The following is a 22,497-nucleotide window of genomic DNA, read 5'->3' as shown; positions in this document are numbered from 1 at the left end:
AGTAAAATCTATATTTTTAGTATCTTACCTAATTCAAATTATTACTCTGAAGAAGTTAAATTCTGCAAGCATTTGTAATGTATAGTTTCCAGAGTCATATCATTGAAAACTCTTTAGTACTGTTGTAAGTAAAAGATGTATTTCTTATGAGAACATAGTTCTTCTTTTTCTTAAAAGAGAAAAAAAGATTGTCTAAAGAGACAAAGATGATCTAAAATACACACTTTATAGTATGGTCTAATTCTTCATTGATAAGCATGGCTGTTCAAGTAGACCTGTTCCTAAGTAGTAGTCCACAGATAGCAGACAGGTGGAAATTCTAAGCTCCAGTAGACATTAATCAATCATGCTAGCTTTCACCACAATTTGGGCATAGTCTTAAATCCTGAGCTATCGCCTATAATCCACAACTATTTAATTTGAGTTGACTTTCAGGCTGAAGTTTATTTGCCCTCCTTCCTCTACTTTTGTGTTTAAACTGGAGTGACAGTCACTGTGCTCTTGCTCCAGGCAAATGGGTTCCTTACAGAAATTCAGTTTCATCCTCAGACACTGTCAAGAGACTATAGATGTCAGAGGTTAAAGATAAAAGTTGAGAAGAGCAAAATTCTTCACTCTTGTGTTAGAACTTTTCTTTTAGTTTTGCCAAATATAACATTTATAGCAGAATTGATAAATTATAAGTGTATATAGCTCATTGGATTTTCACAGACTGAACATATCCTCATAACCAGTTCTCAAATCAAGAAGTACATTACCAGTACCCCAGGAATCCCCTCATGCTTTCTTTCAGGTACTACCTTTTCCCAAGATGACCACTATCTGACTTATATAAGTAATTCTAATTATGAGAAAGCAAGGTAGGAGCCTTGGTGCTCTATGAGATCTGTATTGTATCTCCTGGTTTATTGATGGGCATTTGTTAGGAAAAGACTATAAAGTTAGGAGCTGGGCATGGCACCTCTCCCAATTTAAGAGGACAATGTCCATTTTTCACATGTAATAGAAATCAAGCTTGTAAAATTACTTGTTGAATTTTTCTAACCATGGGATGTCTCATTGTTCTTATTGTAACCCTGCCCTGTGACCTCCCCAACACATACATGCCCTTATTTCCATTTTGTTTCAGGCCTTTTTCTCATCTGCAGACTCTCAAACATTACTTGGTAATTTTTTTTGGATTTTACCATGTGAGGAAAAATTACATATTCTTAATTGAGTTTCTAATGTGAATAAATTAACTTAAAGTTACTTTTTATTAAAATATTTAACTTAATAAAATGGAGTAATAATTCCAGGAAATTCACAGTTAAATATTTTATTTTCAGTATTAGACATCAATGTAAGTGAAACTCAAGTTTGTCTAAGTATAGAAGCTTACACAATCAGACTGCCATTACCTGAGGTACCATGTATTTTTATTTCTATAATTAAATTTGCTATATTTACTATATACTTTATTACCAACATACTAGTAGGTTTTAATTTTTAACAAGTGATAAGAGTTTTTTATTATCAAAATCCATATTATTAAATGCTTGATATGTTGAAATTGTTCTAAATCTGTTTACTCAAAGAAAACATTCTGTCAGTTTAACACAGATTTAAAAAAAAAATTTTTTTAAAGATTGTATTTATTTGAAAGAGATAGAGCATGAGCAGAGGGGAGAGGCAGACGGAGAAGGAGAGGCAGACTCCCCACTGAGCAGGGAGCCTGACTCTGAGCTCCATCACAGAACCCCAAGATCATGACCTGAGCTGAAGCAGATACTTAGCCAACTGAGCTACCCAGGGCCCCTGACACAGATTTAATCCTATCATTCTTTTCCTCAAAAATCTTTATAGATGGCGATGGAGACTCTCCACAAACCTGTGCTGCCTCAGCACTCACTTCTTGCCTCTTTTCTCATCTCCAAATATTAAAAACACTGTTTCAGTTCATACTAAATGTAATATCCCCTCATTAGCATTCTGCTAGCATTTTTTATACTTGTAAAAAAAATATGTAATGCAGTTTGCCTTCTTAGAAGGATATGTCTTTTACTAATTCCCATAGCACCCAGCATAGAAACTTAAACATCAATAATAACTCAATAAATATTGTTTTCCTTCTTCTGTGACAGTGGTTCTCAGTGGATGGGGTAGAGAAGGAAATGAATGACTTTGTTCCCCATGAGGCATTTGGTAATGTCTGAAGAAAAATTTGGTTATGACAAAGGGAGAAGGGCATTTAATGGTTTGAGGCTAGGGATGTTGCTAAAAAATCCAACAGTCACAGGACAGCAACCCCATCTCCACCCCAGCAAAGAGTTTCCAGCCCCAAATTTCAGTAGTGTCCATATGAGGCAGATGACTCCTCCTTTGCTTAGAGTGACCCTTTTATTAGCTATTCATCCTGCCCTTCCTTTAAGGGCCAGCTCCAGTGCTATTCCATTCATATTTCTCTTTACCTTTAATTCTTTGATTACCTGCTATGTTGAGGCAAGAGACAAGTCAAAAATAAATAGGATCTACTGTCTCAATTACAATTACTCAGGAATTGTGTAAGCCAGTAGGGAAAATGACCTGTATAAAAACAAGTGGAATGGGCCACATGACATGAATATCTTGTACTGATGAGGAACCTTTCCAAGGCTTGGACCCACTGTGACCTCCCAGCCTCTTTTGGACCTTCCTTCTTTGAACCTTCCTGCTCTTCTGCACCATGCTCACATACAACATTGAATGTTTAGAATTGTACTCATTTTATATCCCCAATTTACTTCATAATAAGCTTCTTAAAGACTAATATCATGTCTTACTGCCCTTTGAGTTTTCTACAGATGAGACTTGTGCTTTGTATATTTGAGTTTTGAATCAGAGACTGAAAAGGAGAATAAGACATATAGAGATCAGAATACTATCTTTATTACTAGGATGAGAATGTAATTTATGGTCCCAAATGGATACTTTTGAGAGTGAAAGGGACACTAACCTAAGGAGATACTGGTCCAACATACATGAATTGGGGTATGTTAAAAATAAAATTAAAGCAACTAAAATTAAATTTATTAAGTTCATTATACATAAAAGAATAGTTTGTGAACTGAGTCTTCAAACTAAGAGTGTAATGAATGAGACTCAGAGGGTGTTGTTGCAGGATAGCTTCTATAATGGAAATGTAGAAGGTATTTTATCTTCATAATGATTGGTTATAGTAATGGTGTGTTCCAAATGACAGGGGATTGGTTAAAAGTGATTATGTTACTCTGTTTTGGAAAACAGTTTAAGTTTTATTTATGATTTTTAGAGGCATTTACAAGAAATAATTGAAGTTAAATTTCAGTTGTGTTATAGAATGAGCTAGATTAGGTTTTATGTGGCTTAACTGGTTTTGTCTGCTTAAGGAATTTTCAAGTTTGGTCTCCCATTTTATTTATTTTAATAGATATTTGGTCACGCTGTTTATTATTGGAAAAAAAACAGTTATTAGAGAATGTGTCCTATCTCACCCCTAGAATCAGGCAGATTCCACTCCTACTTGTGGGAGTAATGGAGGCTCCCAGGCTCCCTTGGGAGATCAGGCACCATTCCCCATATGACAGAATGCAGTACACTACTTTGTGCTAACAGGCCAGTCCCCAAGAGGAAGAAGAAGGAATTGTCCTGGTTTTATCAACCAGATAAGTCACCTGATCTGCCCTGGGGAAAAAAGAATGGACAGAGAGACATCAGGAATATGTGTTAAAGCTTTTTCAACATGGAAGTAAACACCCAAAATGGAAAAGATGTAATCCTCTCTTCTACTCAACATTATATACTCAGTATACACTGACTCTGTTCATTTAAATCGATTGCCTAAATTATAATCGACTGTCAGTTCCTCCAAACCTCACTTTACCTAAATTTTTGATATGGCATTTTACCCACTAAAATTAGTTATAAAAATTAGTTCCATACATGTCTGTGTTCCTACTAAGTTGTGATCTCTTTGAGAGTCTAGGTTTTGCCTTATTTATCCTTGTTCCCCATATGGACTAAAGGATACTGGGATTGAGTCTTCCTTTTATCAAAATCCAGTAGTGGGTATAGGTCTGGTGAGGGGAATAAAGGTGAGGAGGAGAATGCTGGCCGTTCCTCTTCTTTGCAGTAAGTAACTGAGCTGGGACAGAAGCTGAGTGACTTGCTCTAGGTCATAAAGCTATTAAGAAAGTGATTTAGGATTTAAGAGATTTCTTTTGATTCTGTTCTCTCTGCTACATTATACTTCCTTCACCTAGTCTTAGGTGTCTTGACTCAAATTCATATGTCCCATAGAGCCTGACAGGAGAGGATATTTATTACGTATTTTTAAAAAATCAGATAATAGTGGTTGGCAATATAGTACCAAACTAAGTATCATAAGAATTACATGACTTTAGGAGTTCAGGAAAAAAGGATATATTTGAGGGAATTCATATTTGAAACTGTGGCATAATTTTCTACCCTTTCCTTCTTAAAATCATATCCTTTTTTGATTTCTCTGAAACTGCTTTATCAGAATTTCCTACCACTTACTAATGATTCTCTCTTCTCTTACTGTGCTTTAAATGTTGCTGTTCCCTAGAGTCCCATTTTCAGCCCACCTTTCTTTTCCTTAACAGGTTCAACTCTTCCAGTGGTAACCCTATACACTTATCTCCCAGATAGTCTCATATAGTTGCAATTTGTCCTTTCTCGATATTTTCACATGCATGTACTAATGATGCTCAGTCTCAGTTATGCCTGAAACTGAATTATTTGTCATCCTCAGTAGTACCAGCTAGGTTCTTCCTTGTATTTGCTCTTGGTTACTGGCGACATCAATAACCAATAAGTTAACTAGCTACAGATATCCAGAGTTATCCTTGGATCTTACCTCCTATATCCAATCAGTCATTAATAGCCTATCTCGGTCTCTGAAATATCTTCCTCCCCTCCATTTCTGCTGCTCTTATTAAAGTCTCTTCTGTTGCCTGAACTATTAAAATGGTTTTCATATTGGTCTTCTTTTTTTCCCTTATTTTTTCTCTCATTCTTTTTCACAGTATCAAGAGGGTTCTCTTTCTAAAACAGATGACCCCAACCTAAATATCTCTAGTTAATCTCAACATTGCCTAGAGCAAATAAAGTCCAAATTCTGTAGCTTGATATTATAAGGAAGAAGGGATATTTACTGAGTAACTTGTTAGTGCAGATCTGTTCAGAAAGGGCACATTATAAACATTTGTTAAGTAAATATATGTAAGAGGTTAACTTTCTTTTGAGGCATATGGGTAGTTAGCCAGTCTTCAGAAAAATCTATGTTGAGAAAAGCCAATATAGACATTAAGTGCTAGTACTTAAGATGAAAATCTCTGCAGCAATTTGAGTCTCTGAATAGTGTTGAAAATATCCAGAAGGATATAAACTCAAGCTATGTAAGTGGGTGTATATGAGAACCCATAAACTGAATATTTGGACATGATACCTACCCTCTCTGAATTCAATTTTAGGTTCTGTTTTCCCTCAATCTATTCATTTACCTGCAGTCAGTCTTTCCTGACAGTCACAGCCTTCCCAGCACTGACCATCCTTTTCTTTTTTTAGATTTTATTTTTTTATTTGACAGAGAGGAGAGAGCTCATATGCACACAAGCAGGGAGATTTGTAGGCAGAGGGAGAGAGAGAAGCAGGCTCCCCACTGAGCAGAGAGCCCAACGTGGATAGGGCTGGATCCCAAGACACTGGGATCATGACTGCAGCCAAAGTCAGACCCTTAAATGACTGAGCCACCCGACACTTCATGACCATCCTTTTCTTAGGTCATACATTAGACAACTTTGTTCTTAAGCACAGTATATCACAGGGCAAGATTTATCTCGTGTGCATGGACAGTCATGCATCCTTACTCACACTTACTGTCTTAGCTTTCTTACCTTACAACATAGACAGCAGTTCTTACCTTCTTATTTCTGCATTCGTGTTTTTCTGCTCTGACTTGCTCTCTTGTTTCCATTAGTTTCAATAAATGCTATAAGAATTCAGGGAAGGATCAGTCACTGAACATAGAGGAGTTGGGTCTAACTCTACGCCTGTAAGGCTCTTATTGATAGAACGCAGATAAATCACAGTAAGAGCAGTGCTTAAAGCAAATGTTTTGTTATTTGTGACTTGTCTAGGCAATTTTAAAAAATGGCCAGCTTAGTTGGAGTTTTGTTGAAAAGCAGTACTAGAGAATGAAGTTAGAACATTATTTCCCAAACGCCATATGATGATAGGTTAAAAAGGGGTTGAGGGATTATGGAGCATTCTTTCTGATCATAACATAGTGTCTTCTGAGGAGGACATTAATACTTCACTTGAAGTCTCTCTTTATATTTGATTCACTGTTTTAAAATGCCCCACAGGGTAAGGAAACAGTAAGTGGAAAAGGATTGTTAAACTATAAGCTTAAGTACCCTGCAGATAGGGCACCTGAGGACCAGAGGAAAAGCATTCAATGAGAAGGAAAATGAATACAGAAGGGGAATATTGGCTCTGTGCTCTCGCTTCCAAAGAGCAAATTTTTTTTTTTTTTTTTTTTTTAAAGATTTTATTTATTTATTTGACAGAGAAATCATAAGTAGATGGAGAGGCAGACAGAGAGAGAGAGGGAAGCAGGCTCCCCGCTGAGCAGAGAGCCCGATGCGGGACTCGATCCCAGGACTCTGAGATCATGACCTGAGCCGAAGGCAGCGGCTTAACCCACTGAGCCACCCAGGCGCCCCCAAAGAGCAAATTTAAAATCATTGTCCAGTTAAAAAAAAAATTAAGGCACTATTGTCACAAAATGTAAATACCTTCCTTTAGAAGGAATTCAGCTTCCTATAAACATAATCAAAAAGTTGAAAACCAGTTGAAAAGTATGAGAGTAGTTCAGGGTTGGAAAATGAGAGAAAGCATGAAATACTTGATATATTGTACAGAGAGAAATAGGAAAAGTTGAAACATTGATTACATTATGTAAAGTGTTATGCACCTCCTACTTAAACTAAGCCTTTAAAACTACTTTGTAATTGACTGTTTATGTGTTTCTTTTTGTTTGACAAATTCTTTTGATGTCTTACTTATACATTACATCTTATTTCTATTAAAAGCTGAGAGAATTTGGTATTTCTCAGAGTATTATAAAGGATTTTGATAATAATAAGAATGCTGTCATTGAAGGACATTCAATTTTGAGCAACTGGTGCTATGTTTTGCCAAGGTGAGATTTCAATTTGTGTCATCTGAGATGGGTCAAAGTTAGAGTTAGTTCTGTCTCATTTTGCTTCAGCAATGATGTATAGAAAAATATGAAGGTATTTTTGAAATTGAATTTTTGGAAGTGGTTTGTGACTTAAAAAAGATGTTGTACAAAGCCATCAATTTCCTGTATCAAATTACTAAAACAATTTTATTATACACTTATATTTTTGTTAAATATAGTCTTTACAAAAGTAAAATTTCCAAATATCTCATTATGAAATTACAACTATTATAATAGTATCAGTAAAACCTTATAACTTGTGTATATAATTAATGATTCATTATCATTTTTTAGGAACTGTTTTAAGTTTGTACTGGCTTTAGGAGAAAAATAGCTTGTTATTAATATAAATAGGACTAATGGGATGAAACTTTAGCCTACTTTGGAGAAAGAGCTTTAATTAACTAACAGAATATGCACAATAATTTAATCATCAAAGCGGGGAAGAGGAAGGTAGGGAACAAAGATTTGACTCTGATTCATTTAACTCTTAACAGACTTTTCCTTAAAGTCTAAGAGTTACTAGGCATGCTTCTATATGGCAGCATTTACTAAACATTATTTTGTGTTTATTACTGGTACATTGCATTAATTCAGTTTACTTTTTCTTAATAATTCTGGCTGTTAAGATTTAATACGATGGTCTACTTGGAACTAGGAGCAAATGATTAGTTTATTACTTATGTATTGATAGTGGCTTAATCTTTTTGAGTATTTTCTAAATTAAATTACATAGTTAAATTTATATCCAAGCATTGGCTCATAATGTTTTATCAACTCTTATTTTTTATAGTATGAAAAGGGGACAAATAATAAGTATTCTTCACACCACACCCCCTGACTGTCCTTTTCATTCATATGAAGATTTCCAGATGCACTGGGATGACCTGGTAAGGAAAAGAAATGTGTGCTATGTTAGAAGCTATTTGATTTTTGCTTCTTATAATTTAACCTAAGTTTAGGTTTCTCTTAGGAAAATTTCCGCTTTGTTCTTAATTTTTAGTATGGCTATAAACTTCCAGAAGATTGTGGAAATACTAAAATATACTGCAGCATCTACTTCAAAATGATAGGAGGAAAGATCTTCACATATCCTTTTACATGCCACTTATAAGAGAAGCCCGTTGCCAACCTCATGATCCAGTCTTACTCCTGGCTTTGATGTTCTCCTCATTTTCGACCTTCTCTGTGTCTGAATGCAACTGCATTCCCCCTACTTCTTTTTTCCCTGCTTGAATGTTTGTTTCCCTTAGACGTTTTCTGTTTTTGAAAATGAGTTTAATAATTATTTTTTTTCTCTTAAGCATCATTGCAACAATTTAGGCAACAAATGGAATTTTAGAGTAGACAGAAAAATGTTGGGGTGCCTGGATGGCTCAGTCCTTAATCATCTGCCTTCAGCTCAGATCCTGATCCCAGGGTTCTGTTGATCCCATAATCCTGGGGTCAAGCTCCCTGTCCCACTCTGTGCTCACCGGGAAGCCCGCTTCTCCCTCTCCCGCCTTCTCTCACTGTCTCTCTCTCTCTCTCTCTCTCTCTCTGTTAAATAAATAAATAAAATATTTTTAAAAACATGTTCACATCATTGTTAGTAGACTCTAAGAAAATCTTAGGATTCTCCTTAGCCAAGGGCTCCCTCAAGTGGTATTTTGGATATTATTGAAAGGGCAAAATATAAAAAATTAATCTTTTAACAAAGATTTTTGTTTGTGCAAGATTATTTAATTTTACAGGCAAAATTTAGAGGATCTGATTTGTACTTAATGCACCCCAATGATTTAAGAAAATATCTGTCTTACCATTATTTTAAATAAGTTAATGATAGTTGAAAGTGTTCAGGTGAAACCCTTAGATTGTAACTGGTACTGATATCATATTCCTGTCTCTGTATTCTGACCTCTGATTCAGATTGGAAGAAGGAAGAGGCATAGTGTTCTCTTTCTCCATTCTACACTTCCTAACCCAAATCTTAATATAAAATTGAGGCTGACAGGGATCAACTACTCCCTTTCATTAGATGCAGAGACATTATCCAAGAATTTTTTTCATCAGAAAATTTACTGCTCTTTTCAAAGGATTGCTTTTGGAGTTTGAATACACTATATATGTTGTTTCTTTGTATTAATTTTTTTATAGCTTTTGGAGATGCAACCTCTTTATTGTTTCGTGTCAACACTTATTTTTATAATCTCCAAAGGTTGTAGTGTCCTTCTTATAAATCATTTTTGGAATGTCTTAGTCTGCCAGTCTATGTAGAAAGCTCTATAATAAGGACACAATGAGCAGTCTTGATTTTGAGTGTTAAAATAGAATGAATCAAGATCCCTGTGATAAAACACTTTAAGTTTTGGAAAATATGAATTAACCAATATATGAAATAGTTAGGATTTATTTGTGTGTGCTTTTTTAACAGTTACTATTATAATACTTTTTTAATTCCATAGAAATTGCTATCTCTTGGGGCACCTGGATGGTGCAGTTGGTTAAGCGTCTGACTCTTGGTTTCAGCTCAGGTCATGATCTGAGTCATGAGATCAAGCCCAGAGGCAGGCTCTGCACTCAGATCAGAGTCTGCTTGAGATTCTCTCTCCCTGTGCTCCTCCCTTTCGTGTACGTGCACGCACGCTGGTGTGTGCATGGGCCTGCTTTCTCTCAAATCAATCAATCAATCGTGGAAAGAAAAAAAGAAATTGCTATCTCTTGAGTACAAAAACTGGTCTACTGTTCTTTAACATTTCTCAGATACCCTCTGAGCTGCATCAGAAGTCAGCCCATACAGTTCTTTCCAAGGGTAGATTTGGAAGGTGTGTTGAAAAGTTTCGTTTCAGACTTAAAATCTAAACTGCCTCATATCTGTGGCTTCCCCATAAAGATGACCACTAAACCTTGCTACTACACACAAGAACTAATGAAGCCGCATGTACAGGTAAGAGATTTTATGCCCTACTGAGCTCTCTAAGACATAGCATGAATTTATCTTGGATCCCTTACTTTCTGTGAGGGATTATCTAACCCATTGTATGAGAATTCTTTTCTTTCAGTTCAGTGTTTACCTAAAGCTGTTTGTTATTGTACTTGACTATTTATCATTGTCTTTTTTGTATTTATCATGGAATTGCAGTTACAGCGGTTTACTAGTCTCTTCTAATTTAGCATGAGCTCCTGGAGGCCACAGATTATATTCATTTTCTTATGCTAAGTGCCTGGTACAAAATAGGTGTTCATTATATTTTTTTCAATGAATAAATGATCTTATAGAGTAGTTTGGGAATATTTGTCTCATGCAAATCCAAGTTAACTTGGAACTGCAACTTCATTTGCATCTGCTTGATCAAAAAACCTTTGTATAGTTCCATTTATAGAATGGAACTCCATTCTATTATAGAATAGAATAGTTCCATTTATAGAAACTGAATTAATTCATTAGCATTATTCCTTGTAAGATGATATGCTAAGTAAAATCTTACTAATAAAAGGAGTAGGAGCAATTAAGCAATACTGACAAGGAAAACATGCTGATGTATCTTCACACTCACTAGAATAAGATTTCTTTGTGAACAGATAATAAAACTGGACATGAAGTTTTTAAGAAGGAAATATAAGGAATTTAATTTAAAATTTTCAACAGTGACCTTTCTTATAAATGATAATTGTGTATTTTTGTAAAAGAGAAAGACAAAAGTTTGAACAATTCGAGCAGTTTGAATTGTAATATGAATTATATTAATATTTCTGTGTCTGCTTAACCTTTTTTCTTGACTGGGTCCTCTGTTTATTGTAGTTTCCACTGCTCCAATGATTTCAGCTTTCACATGGTATTGACTTGCTATGAATCATGGCAGTTTTTCAGCATTTACTTCTATGCTAATTGCTTTATTCTCTTTATGATCCTCGACTAAAATTCACCAGAGCCAGGATCTGATAGGCCCCATTCATCTTTTCAGGCCAGGCTAGATCTATCATCTCTGACCAGCTAGTATGTGGATTTGGTATCCTTGAGTCAAGGACACCTCATCTAAATGGTATAAAAACATGGCAGCCTAGACAGACATCAGGGCCAATAGGCAAGGCCATTTCCTAAGAAGAGAATGTGAGGGGTGCCTGGGGTGGCTCAGTTGGCTAAGCATCTCATTCTTGATTTCGGCTCAGGTCATATCTCAGCATTGTGAGATCGAGCCCCACATCAGGCTTGGCACTCATTAAGGAGTCTGCTTGAGGTTCTCTCTCCCTCTGCCACTCCCCCTTGCTTGCTCACTAGCTCTTTCTCTCTCTGGAATAAATGAATCTTTAAAAAATGTGAGCAGACAAATTCCAATCGATATCCTTATGATACTGAATCTTAAAATTTTGCCCAGACATAACATTTTTAGTAGTTACTGGCCAAGTCCAAATCTGAGGAATTTAGAAGTAAATACATCATTGCATAATGCATTTTTATTGGATATACTTATCAAATACTTATTATTTATAGCCCATGTCCATTTTAGAATTAGTGAATCTGGATAATAAACTTGTACAAATTTGCTTCTTAAAAGTAAAATAATACTTGGGGCACCTGGGTAGCTCAGTCACTAAGCATCTGCCTTTGGCTCAGGTCATGATCCCAGGGTCATGGGATTGAGTCCCATGTCGGGCTCCCCTGCTCAACAGGAAGCCTCCCTTTCCCACTCCTCCTGCTTGTGTTCACTCTCTCACTGCCTCTCTCTCTCTCTAATGAATAAAATCTTTAAAAAAATAAAATCACACTTAATTGGAAATTCTTGTCTTTGTGTTTCTCCTGACAATAAGAAGTTATCTTACTCAGTTTTATTGAGTGCCTCTGGGTGCCAGCTTCTTTTATGTATATTATTTCATCTTCATCATTTTGGAATAAAGAATTTTTCCCCACTTTTTGCAGAAGAAATTGAAGCTCAGAGCATCCAAGTAATTTAACCATAGCCACACATTTAAATACATTGCAAAATTAGAAATGAAACCCAAAGGAAAATTCTTAGTCATGAAATTAGGAAAAGTTTAGATCTGTGTGTAAGAGCTCCGATTCTAGGAATCCATACTACGTTCATAGTCTTAGGCAAGTTATTTGATCTCCATATGCCTCAGTTTCCTTGTAAAACAGGGTATGGTAGTGGTGGTAATAACATTTGTTACAAATTGGGCTCTCTAGGAAGTTGACTCTGGAGTCTAGCACACATGATGTTTATTGGGGACTGAATTTGGAATACCTGTGGAAGGCAAGGATGGAAGAAGATGGGGTAGGGGCGCCTGGGTGGCTCAGTTGGTTAAGCAGCTGCCTTCGGCTCAGGTCATGATCCCAGCGTCCTGGGATTGAGTCCCACATCGGGCTCCTAGCTCAGCAGGGAGCCTGCTTCTCCCTCTGCCTCTGCCTGCCATTCTGTCTGCCTGTGCTTGCTCTCTCCCCCTCTCTCCCTCTGATAAATAAATAAAATCTTTAAAAAAAAAAAAAAAAAGATGGGGTAAAAGAAGAAGTCATTAGCAAATCAGGTACCAGGTAGCTTTGGCCAATCTTCCCAGGAGCTCTAAGGCTAAAACAGCCCACCCTGGTGGTTTTGCATTGTCCAAATAGCCAGGCCTTTATAGCCCCTTCTTCATCTGTCATTGGATTTGGGCCATGCAGGGATAGGCATGTCCTTAGGTAAGGTAAGTTTCTGCAAGGGCTAGCTCCCAAAAGTAGGGACAGCAAACCTTTTGTGGAGGGGATCTGAGCAGCATGTCACCACGTCCTTCACATGCTTCACGGGGTGTTTTATTTTTTGTTTTAGGGTTAGGTAATGCCCAAAATGGTTCTTAGTACTAAGCTCTCAGTGTTAGTTCCTATTACTGCTACACCACATGTTAGCTCTAAGATTCATGCAGTCTAAAAAGCGAAAAACAAATTGATCAGACTATTTAATAAAGCTTAACCAACTTTTTAAAAAATTAAATTAGCAGGAGTGTTTAACCAAAGTAGTTTTCTTTTTTAATTGTTGGAAGTTCTAAAAGATAAATAAAAGAAATTCGTATAACAAGGTCTCATATGCCTATCATCTAGCTCTTCTTTGATACAGTTTTTGGGTGGGGAGTAAACTGGAGTATTTTAAAAGAAACCCAAGATACAATGTTCTTTCATCTGTGAAGACTTTAGTATACATGTCTGACAGTAAATTTTAAAAATTACTTACCATAATTCCTTAGTATAATCTAATACCAGTCTATATTCCAATTCCCTGTTTATCTCAAAGATTTATTTTAAAGGATTTGTTTAAATCCTAATCCAGGCAAGGTTCACAAATTTTCATTCAGTTGTTATACCTTTTAGATCTCTTTTACTGTATAAAATTCCAACCCCCTCCCTTTTTTATTTATGTCTGTTATTTGCTGGAAAAACTAGACCATTTTGCCTAGAGAATGTCCCATATTTTGGATCTGTTGCTTTCCTGTGTTATATCCTTTGCAGTTAACATATTCTAGACCTCCTACTTCCTGCAAGCCTGTGGGTAGATCTAAGTTTAACTGAATTCTGGCTCAACTTTAATCAAGAAACACTCAGGTGGTGCAATACACAGGACCAGATTTTAATAGATAAAACACATTTGATCAGTCATTTTGGTCAGTCATCAAGTTTTATTTAACCATTACCTTAATTCAAGGACTCCATTAAATGACATCCATTCAAATCTAAATATATGTTTAGACTTTTAGTTTTCCTCTACAATTTATATTAATGTACCAAGTTACATAAGATGTTTGTACTTAGCCACTCTTGCCAGTGGCCTGGCAGAATAATGGCAATAATACAGTAAAAAATAAGATTTTTGTTGATTTATGACTTCATAAAGCTCTGGTTTGTTGACCATTTAAGTATTTTAAGTTCCATGAATTATTTATGATCTCATCTGCTGTTTACATTGTCCTTTATGTAGTCTTTTTATAAATTTTGAATATAAACCTAGAGGTGTCACCCTTTGGGCTATTTACTATATTTTAGCAGTTGAAAGAATGAGTAAATAATACATCAACAGGCTAAGGGGCCATACAAGCCCTTGGAAGTTATTTTCATCAGGTATGTTTCTGAGACAGATGAAGATGAAACAGGGTATGAATATAAACATATTTCAGACAATATTCTACATAAGTTTTATGTCAGAATGCAAGTGATTCTAGTCTCATGTGAATCTACCTAGAATGAGTTTTTCTTTTGGAATCTCAAGTAGTAGATACATTATTTAAAAGTTACTACAGTTTGTAAAATGCAGGAGTCAAAAAAATGGCTTAGTTCTTGAAGGCTTTTTTTCATCAAATGGAAAAAATGTCTACCTAAATATTTGAACATGGCCTAGTTACTTCTGATAAAACATCTCTTCAAGATAGAATTTCTTTCAAATTTGAGAATTGTTCTTCTCCCCATGGTCACATCTGTGGGCAGGGAGAATGAGTGCCTTAAGCTGTTTCTGGACACGTACAAAGACAATGAGTTGGATACTTGGCTTCTGCTAACTCTGCAACTGAAAAACCAAAAACATTCATAATTGAACTTTTGAACAGAAACTGCAGAAGTGTGGCTTTACCTTACTTCTTCCTTCCAAATAATGTAGTGTCTGATTAGTTGATCCTAAACTGCATCCTGCACACTAACAGCAAAGTTAGCGGATTGTGAGAGATGCTGAGTTCTGCCTAGAGGCAGCATGCTTTCTGACATGTACTCCCATTTTTCAAGATTATCCATCTACATGCCCTTGTGACCAGTGACAACACTCATGCTGTTTCAAGGTAGACGGTCTGTGTTCCCTCCTCCTGGGTCTGGGCAGGACTGTGACAGGGTCATGCTTCATGACTTCCATGGCTAGGTCAGGTGGAAGCTGTCTTTTCAGGACACATGCTGTGGGATCCCAGACCACGTGAGGGTCTGCCTAAAATTATTCCAGTTTACAACCAGCATCTAGCATCACACATGAGTGAGGAAATGACGTCAGCCCCAGGGTCTTCTCACTACCGCTCCATGAGAGACTCTGAACTAAACCAAATCAGCTCCCAGAATTGTGAGAGAGAGGACTTAATTATTGTTTTGAATCATGAAGTTTTAGTGTTATTTGTTCTGCGTAATAACCGGATCACTCACTCACTGTTTCTTTGCCTATTTCCAACTCCTATCTCCTAACACTCTGCACCTCTCAGCTCTGCTCAGTAACTGAATCTCCCGTAGTGGAGAAGGGCAAGCCAATTGTTCTGGTTTGCAGAATATTTCTAGAAATTTTAAAAATTTTATTTCAAGTTGTGACTGTTTTTGATGTCGGAGGATGAGAAAAGAACTTTCCATCCCATGTTTCACATTATTGTCACATGTCACTTTTTTACAGACTCTAGGACTCAATAGATACGTATTTTACAAGACTATAAACACTTTCATCAGCGGGTGAATGGATCGAAAAAATGTGGGATTTCTATATCATGAAATATTATTAAGGCATAGAAAGGAAATTTTGTCTCTTGCTACAGTATGGATGAACCTTGAAAACATGCTGAGTGAAATAAGCCAGACACAAAAAGACAAATATTGTATAATTCCACTTGCCCTAGAGAGGGCAAATTCATAGACCTAGAGAGTAGAATAGAGGTCCCCAGGGTCTGCAAGGAAAGAAAACTAGAATTGTTGAAGATTATAGAGTTTGTTTAGAATGAAAAAAAAGTGGTAGAAATGATCATGGTGATGGTTACACAACAGGAGTATAATAAGGAATTTATTCAATGCCACTGAATTGTATACTGAAAAATGATCAAAATTGGAACTTTATGTTTTATTTATATCACCACAATTTAAAAAAAAAGACTGAACACTTGGCTGTCTTTGAGTTGTCTGACTCTTTGAGTCAGTCCGACAGATTCTTGTTGAATTGCTACCAAGCACCAGCACTTTTTTAGACTATGAGAACACAAAATGATCAAGACATAGCCAGCCAGTGTCCTCTAGTCAAACTCCTACTTACTCTTAAAGGCCTAGTATAGATGCAACCACTTCTTCCATTCATTTAATTTCTTGGAGCAAGCATTTTTTAGTAACTGTGAACGATTTAAGAATGTGAAGTATAGGGGTGCTTGGGTGGCTTATTTGTTGACCAACCAACTCTTGGTTTCAGCTGAAGTCATGGTCTCAGGGTCGTGAGATGAAGCCCTGCCTTGGGCAGTGGGGAGTCTGCTTAGAAGCTTCGCCCTCTGCCCCTCCCCCCACTTGTGCTCTCATGAGCTCTCTCTATAATAAATAAAGTCTCTTAAAAAATGTGAAGGATAAAAGAATAAATACCTCATCGTTCCTGCCCTCAAAGAATCTAGTATCTCCATAAGGTGGTGGAACACGCATGCTGGTAAGAACACCACCTTTTACTACTATTTTTTTGGTGACAAATACCTGATAGCATATTCTTAGGAAGTTGAGGGAAAGAATATAAAGAAAAGGGAAAGGTTCTGAGTGAGAGCAGCACGGATCTATTTGGACGACAATGGATAGCTAACTGTAGTTTTCATAGGATTTATATGGGACGTAGAACATACCTTCATCTAAAATATTTTGAAAGGTTTGTATCTTAACAAGGATGCAAACCATTAGGAGTGTACATGTTTCCTCAAGAAGGCTCATTGGTTTTTGTGTGTTTTTTTCTGTATTATATATTGTAGTGTTACTTCATATTCTTATTTTGATATTTTATATGTATTTTTCTTTTCCATTAAGAACATTTTGACATTTTAAAAATTTCCTAATCTCTGTTCTTTCAGGAAAACAAAGTCAAGGCACCTAATCTGACCACTAAACAGATGTTCAAGTTCTCTCTGACTCAGGCCTCTTCCCCAAGACCTGCTGTGGCTGAGCGTCTTCGACCGTGTTCAGTAGTCACGCACCACAAGGTGGAGCTTTCAGGCAACCACCTGGAGAAGCCGGGGGTGTCCTCAACTCCGCACCTCCGGCAAGAAGCTGTCCAGAATAGAAAGAAATCCCGGTCTGACAAAGCACCCCAAATACACTTGGAAGTACCAAAGCCCAACAGAGAGAAGATTCGAGTTCAAGGCACAAATTTTAGCCCCCAGAATAATACTGCCCCAAAATTCATACCAGTTTTCAAGAATCAGTCATTACAAACGAATAAAATTATCTTAAAACCTGGCAACCTGAAAAGAAAACAGCATGTTGTTACAGAATCTAAATTGTTTTCACTTAAAAGTAGCATGATGCAAAATGACAAACTGAACTTAGATCCAGCTGTTAGAAAAAGACCTAATCATCATATTCAGATGAATGCTAGAAATTTAAATCAGAATACTTGTAGACTACAAGAAAAAAACACTGGGTCCTGTGAAAATATGGTAAAATATCCCCCTCTTAATGAAGAATCATCAACTGTGAGTTTAAATGAAAGTAAATACCTGTCTGATAGTTCAGCATTTCAGATGTCAGATAACAGTTCAGGTGTAATAAACAGAGCTGTTGAGTTCCAAGTGAATGGAAAAGAACATTTAACAAACAAATATATAACACAAATTTTAGGGGAAGGACACAAGTCACGAAAAATAAAGAAACAACCACACATTTTTGAATCAGACACAGAAATGGAAGATCCCCAACTACTACAGCAACAATCAGTAAATCAAAGTATAAAAGTTAATGTAAGTGATCACAAACTGATAAGCCAAACAACCCATAGGTCTAAAAGAAAATTGTGTCAAGAATCTTCAAAAACTTCAAAAAGACTTTATTCCAATACTCTGCATTATGGACAGTCCAGTTTCTCTGGGAACAAGGTAAAAAAAAAAAAATCTGGGGTATTTATCATATTGTAGGCCTTTCAGACACCTAAATAAATATTTAAATGATTTGCCCCTGATCATCTAGAAACAATAAGAACCAGAGGGTCTTGCCCTAACACAAGTGCAAGTATTAAGTTTAACCAAGTGTGATTCTTCATTCTGAATACAGGTCCCTGATGTGGACACATCAAAACCTCAGAAATCTGTCGTCATCCCTAAAGCTCCGAACCTGGATGTGAAGGGAGGAAATGTCCAGCAGGTAAGTTAGGTGATCCATTCTGATTGATTTTTTGTCACATTATCTGAATTGGTATTGCCACGTTTAGGGATCTCTGACCTCTCGGTAAGAAGGAGATACTTTTAAATTCCTTGAAGCCTTATCATCAGCAAGGAAATAGGAAATATTGGAACAGTGAAGCACTTGAATAAGGACTGTACACAAAATCAGTTGCGTATATAGTAAAGGCCCCCACAGAGGGATGAGGTGGTGAGAGGTCCCACTGCTTGCTGGTTCCCACACTGCTCTGTGGTCAGACTAAAAAGAGGGCATAGCAATAGCAGACCGCCTAAAGATGTAAGATTCCACAACCATCAGAACATGTACCTTTGGGACTTCTCCCCAAGATAATTAACCTTATATGATGTTTCAAAGGTTAATCACTAAGTTAAAATTTACTCCACAAAATTGCGGTGCTAGCTAAAGTGAAACTTGAGATTTAGCTGATAATGCTGAGTTGAAGGCACCGAATTCACAAACCATGCATCTGGAAATTGCATTTTATTCCATTCTGCCATCTGTTTTATTCTGAGACTAAAATATCAACAAATACTTTTTTGTGTGTGGAATTATTGGATTATTTTCAATTCAAATTCCTGTGAACAAACTAGAAAACATTTTCTTTTTTCTTATAAATGTTGTTTCTTTCTGTAATAGAATTTCAGCCTGATTTCAATTAACTAAAAGGTACTTAATTCTGTTCCTATTTTTTTAAGCATCTTATGTTTTATGTAGTCTTTGACTTATATTTTAATGCACTCAATAGGTGACTAAGGAAAAAAGTGTGTGCTGGATTGCCTTAAAATTTCTAATTTTCATTTTAAAAAATTGATTCCAGATTTCATAGTTTTGTTTTATTTTGTTTTGTTTTTTTTAGAACTACAGCCCTTTCCCATTTTGATTTACTTAAGATTTAGGATAATTTTTATATCATTCCATCACCTAGAAAGAAGAGCATAATGAGAAAATTTATGGATGTTGTTATAGAAAATAATTTCTGTCATATATAAAGTTAGAATATACCCTTGTAAAAAAAAAAATTGAGTAATACAAAACACTTTGAGGAGAAAAGTAAAAAATAAAAATAAAAAACAAATCTGTAATTCCTCTTTGCAGAGATAACCACTCCGAACAGGGATGGACATTCAGACACACCTGTGAGCATGGACTCAGGCTCCATCCCTGCTGTGGAACCTCCTTTATCACTTCACAGTTGTTGTTTTCATGGATGCCTAGTATTTATTCCGTGGTCTGTGGGTATATTATATGCATTGCCACTACTGACTGACACTTAAGTTCTTTCCAGTTTTTCACTGTGGCAACAATATTGTACATGCGGTTTTGAACAGGGTATCTGGGTGGCTCAGTTAAGCGGCTGCCTTCAGCTTAGGTCATGATCCCAGGGTCCTGGGATTGTGCTTCTTACTCAGCTGGGAGTCTGATTCTCTGTTGCCTGCCCATCCCCCTGCTTGTGCTTGTGCTCGCCCTCTGTGTCAAATAAATAAATGAAAAAGTATTTTTTAATAAAACAAAAAAATGGTTTTGAAGAGACATTTAAAAAAATATCTTAAGTATACAGTAGTTTTGTTAGTTGAAAATACCTTTATTTTGTCCTTACTATTTTTATGGAGATTTATTTGAATGTATTATTTTTATTATTGAAGATTTCAAGCTTTAGAAGATATAGACAATAGTATAAAGATTCTCTAAGGAGCCATCACCCAGCTTTAACAATTATTAATATTTTGCCACTCTACTTCACTTCTATTGCTCACAGATGCACATTTTTTTTTACTATACTATTTGAAAGCAAATTCAGTACATCAGACAGCTCATCCATAAACACTTCAGTATAGCTCACTACCAAACAAGGGATAGCATAATTTTAAAGAAAAAAAGAATATGTGTATGTATATACATTACATTTTTGGCCTACTTATAGTATCTTTACTAACTCACTAAATTTTACTTTAGTCTAACATGCAAACTGACAGAAAGCCCTCAGTAAACATAAAACATATTTTACAGGACACCTAGAGCCTTCAGTCATACAACTAAAATAGAGGCGTGAAGATTTATTTGTTTAGCCATATGTATGTGCTCTGTGCTACTGAAATAACAAAACTGCCGTTGGCTGTGTGGTCTAGTTCCCAGCCAACCCACTCTGGGCTCCTAGCAAGGACATAGGGGCATATGTGCAGTGAAACAAATGCCAACAATGACGTTTTGGTCTATAAATTTACAAATAGATTACTGAGCTTTTACTTTTTTTTTTTTTTTTAAGATTTTATTTATTTGACAGAGAGATCACAAGTAGGCAGAGAGGCAGGCAGAGAGGGAGAGAAGAGGAAGCAGGCTCCCTTCCAAGCAGAGAGCCCGATGCGGGACTCGATCCCAGGACCCTGAAATCATAACCTGAGCCTAAGGCAGAGGCTGAACCCACTGAGCCACCCAGGTGCCCCTATTATTGAGCTTTTAAAAAGAGAGAAACAGGAATAGAGTTTCCCACCTAATTCTGGCTTTTAAAAAACATTTTTATATGTTTAATTTATAAAATGTGATGTAATTTTTGAAAGATACTTAAAAGAAATACAAAATCTTCATGAATCTTCTACTGAAAGAATTCTTCATTAAATTTTTAAAAACCCAGCAGAGGGCTGAGTGTAAGTTGAACTTTGATTTTTTTAAATGTGATTCACTGTTTTTGCTACAAAAATTAAAGGCAAAAGTGAATACAAACTCCACTTCAAACCTGTAAATATAATTCTTGCTCTTGAAGTTGTACCTGGTTAATTTACTGTATGTCTTTTACTGTAAGCATTTCTTTTTCCCAGAGTATTTCTATTTTGAAATATTGTCATTTTCAGAGGGAACACAGCTAGTTTAAAGCCCATTTTGAGTGGGCCTTGCTCATACTAAAACTGGTATGGTAGAGAACTAGTAGACGGCAGTAAAAAAAAAATTTATGTCATTGTGTTTTTGAGGCTGTGGTGACAACATTTGTCAGTGACAATACTGTGAATAAGGATATATTTGGTTACTCAGTTGTCACAGTATGTATGTCCTTGAAACCAGCCTTTCCCTCTGCTCCGTGCCTTCCTAGCTGCCTTCCTGCTACTGACCAGTCATCATGCGCTAGGTAATAAAAGATTTAACTGTATTATAAGACTAAGCAAGGTAATTAAAAAGATAAATCTACTGCTTAGTGTGTAGCATCTTCCAACTCTTTATATAAATAATCTCCCTAGCTCCTCCTCTACTCTGTTAGTGTCTAAAACTAATTTATAAGGTAATATTTCAGTTAGATAAATGTTAATCTACATGGCAAAGCCTGCTTATGTTATTAGTATCAGTCTATTTTCTGGTGTAAAGTAGGTTTATTTTTCATCTTATGATATTTTTTTTTTTTAAAGATTTTATTTGTCAGAGAGAGCGAGCGAGAGCGAGCACAGGCAGACAGAGTGAAAGGCAGAGTCAGACGGAGAAGCAGGCTCCCTGCGGAGCAAGGAGCCCGATATGGGACTTGATCCCAGGACGCTGGGATCATGACCTGAGCCGAAGGCAGCTGCTTAACCAACTGAGCCACCCAGGTGTCCCTTATGATATTTATCTTAAGGAAAGCTTAACACAAAATATATGTAACATGTGTATATTTGATATATATGTATATGTGATATATATGTACATATTATATATGTGTGTGTATATATATATGATTTGCTATAGAGATACATGAACATATAGATTGATTATTTACGATTTCATGTTCAGAGAAGAGGTCCCAGGCCAAATTGCTGTGCTCAGACTCACTGAAAAAATTAATGAAGATTTTGGTTCATTTTAAAGATTATAATTTTGAAAGCCAGGGTAATTCCAAATCTAATTAAGGAAAACTGAATTGCACTTCTTTAAATTTTTATTGATTTATATACAATATGGACACCACCCCCACCCTGCCCTCAAAATCATTCTGCATATTCCAATTGTACGCTTGTTTTGGAACCATTACAGTTTTAAACCATAAATAATTTTATGTTTGCTTATATGCAGAACCTTGAAAGATTAGCCATTTCATTTAAAAACCTATGGCAGGGGCCTCTGGGTGGCTCAGTGAGTTAGGTCTCTGCCTTCGGCCTAGGTCATGATCTCAGGGTCTTAGGAT

General features: G+C 36.2%; 1 protein-coding gene across 1 annotated transcript in view; it reads left to right on the top strand.

Moving 5' to 3' along the window:
* The window catches only part of C11H18orf63 (chromosome 11 C18orf63 homolog), a 28,260-nt gene extending 7,684 nt beyond the window's left edge, over positions 1-20,576 (top strand). The window contains exons 6-13 of the mRNA XM_059139751.1: positions 1,329-1,405; positions 7,116-7,225; positions 8,061-8,157; positions 8,271-8,356; positions 10,010-10,193; positions 17,033-18,052; positions 18,228-18,317; positions 19,452-20,576. Of these exons, the coding sequence (XP_058995734.1) occupies positions 1,329-1,405; positions 7,116-7,225; positions 8,061-8,157; positions 8,271-8,356; positions 10,010-10,193; positions 17,033-18,052; positions 18,228-18,317; positions 19,452-19,457 (1,670 nt within the window). The 3' untranslated portion in view covers positions 19,458-20,576. The remainder of the gene's footprint in view (positions 1-1,328; positions 1,406-7,115; positions 7,226-8,060; positions 8,158-8,270; positions 8,357-10,009; positions 10,194-17,032; positions 18,053-18,227; positions 18,318-19,451) is intronic.
* Positions 20,577-22,497: the final 1,921 nt, after the last annotated feature.

This window comes from Mustela lutreola, chromosome 11 (genome assembly GCF_030435805.1).
Source record: "Mustela lutreola isolate mMusLut2 chromosome 11, mMusLut2.pri, whole genome shotgun sequence".
Lineage (NCBI taxonomy): Eukaryota > Metazoa > Chordata > Mammalia > Carnivora > Mustelidae > Mustela > Mustela lutreola.
This window is presented reverse-complemented; position numbering and strand designations above follow the sequence as displayed.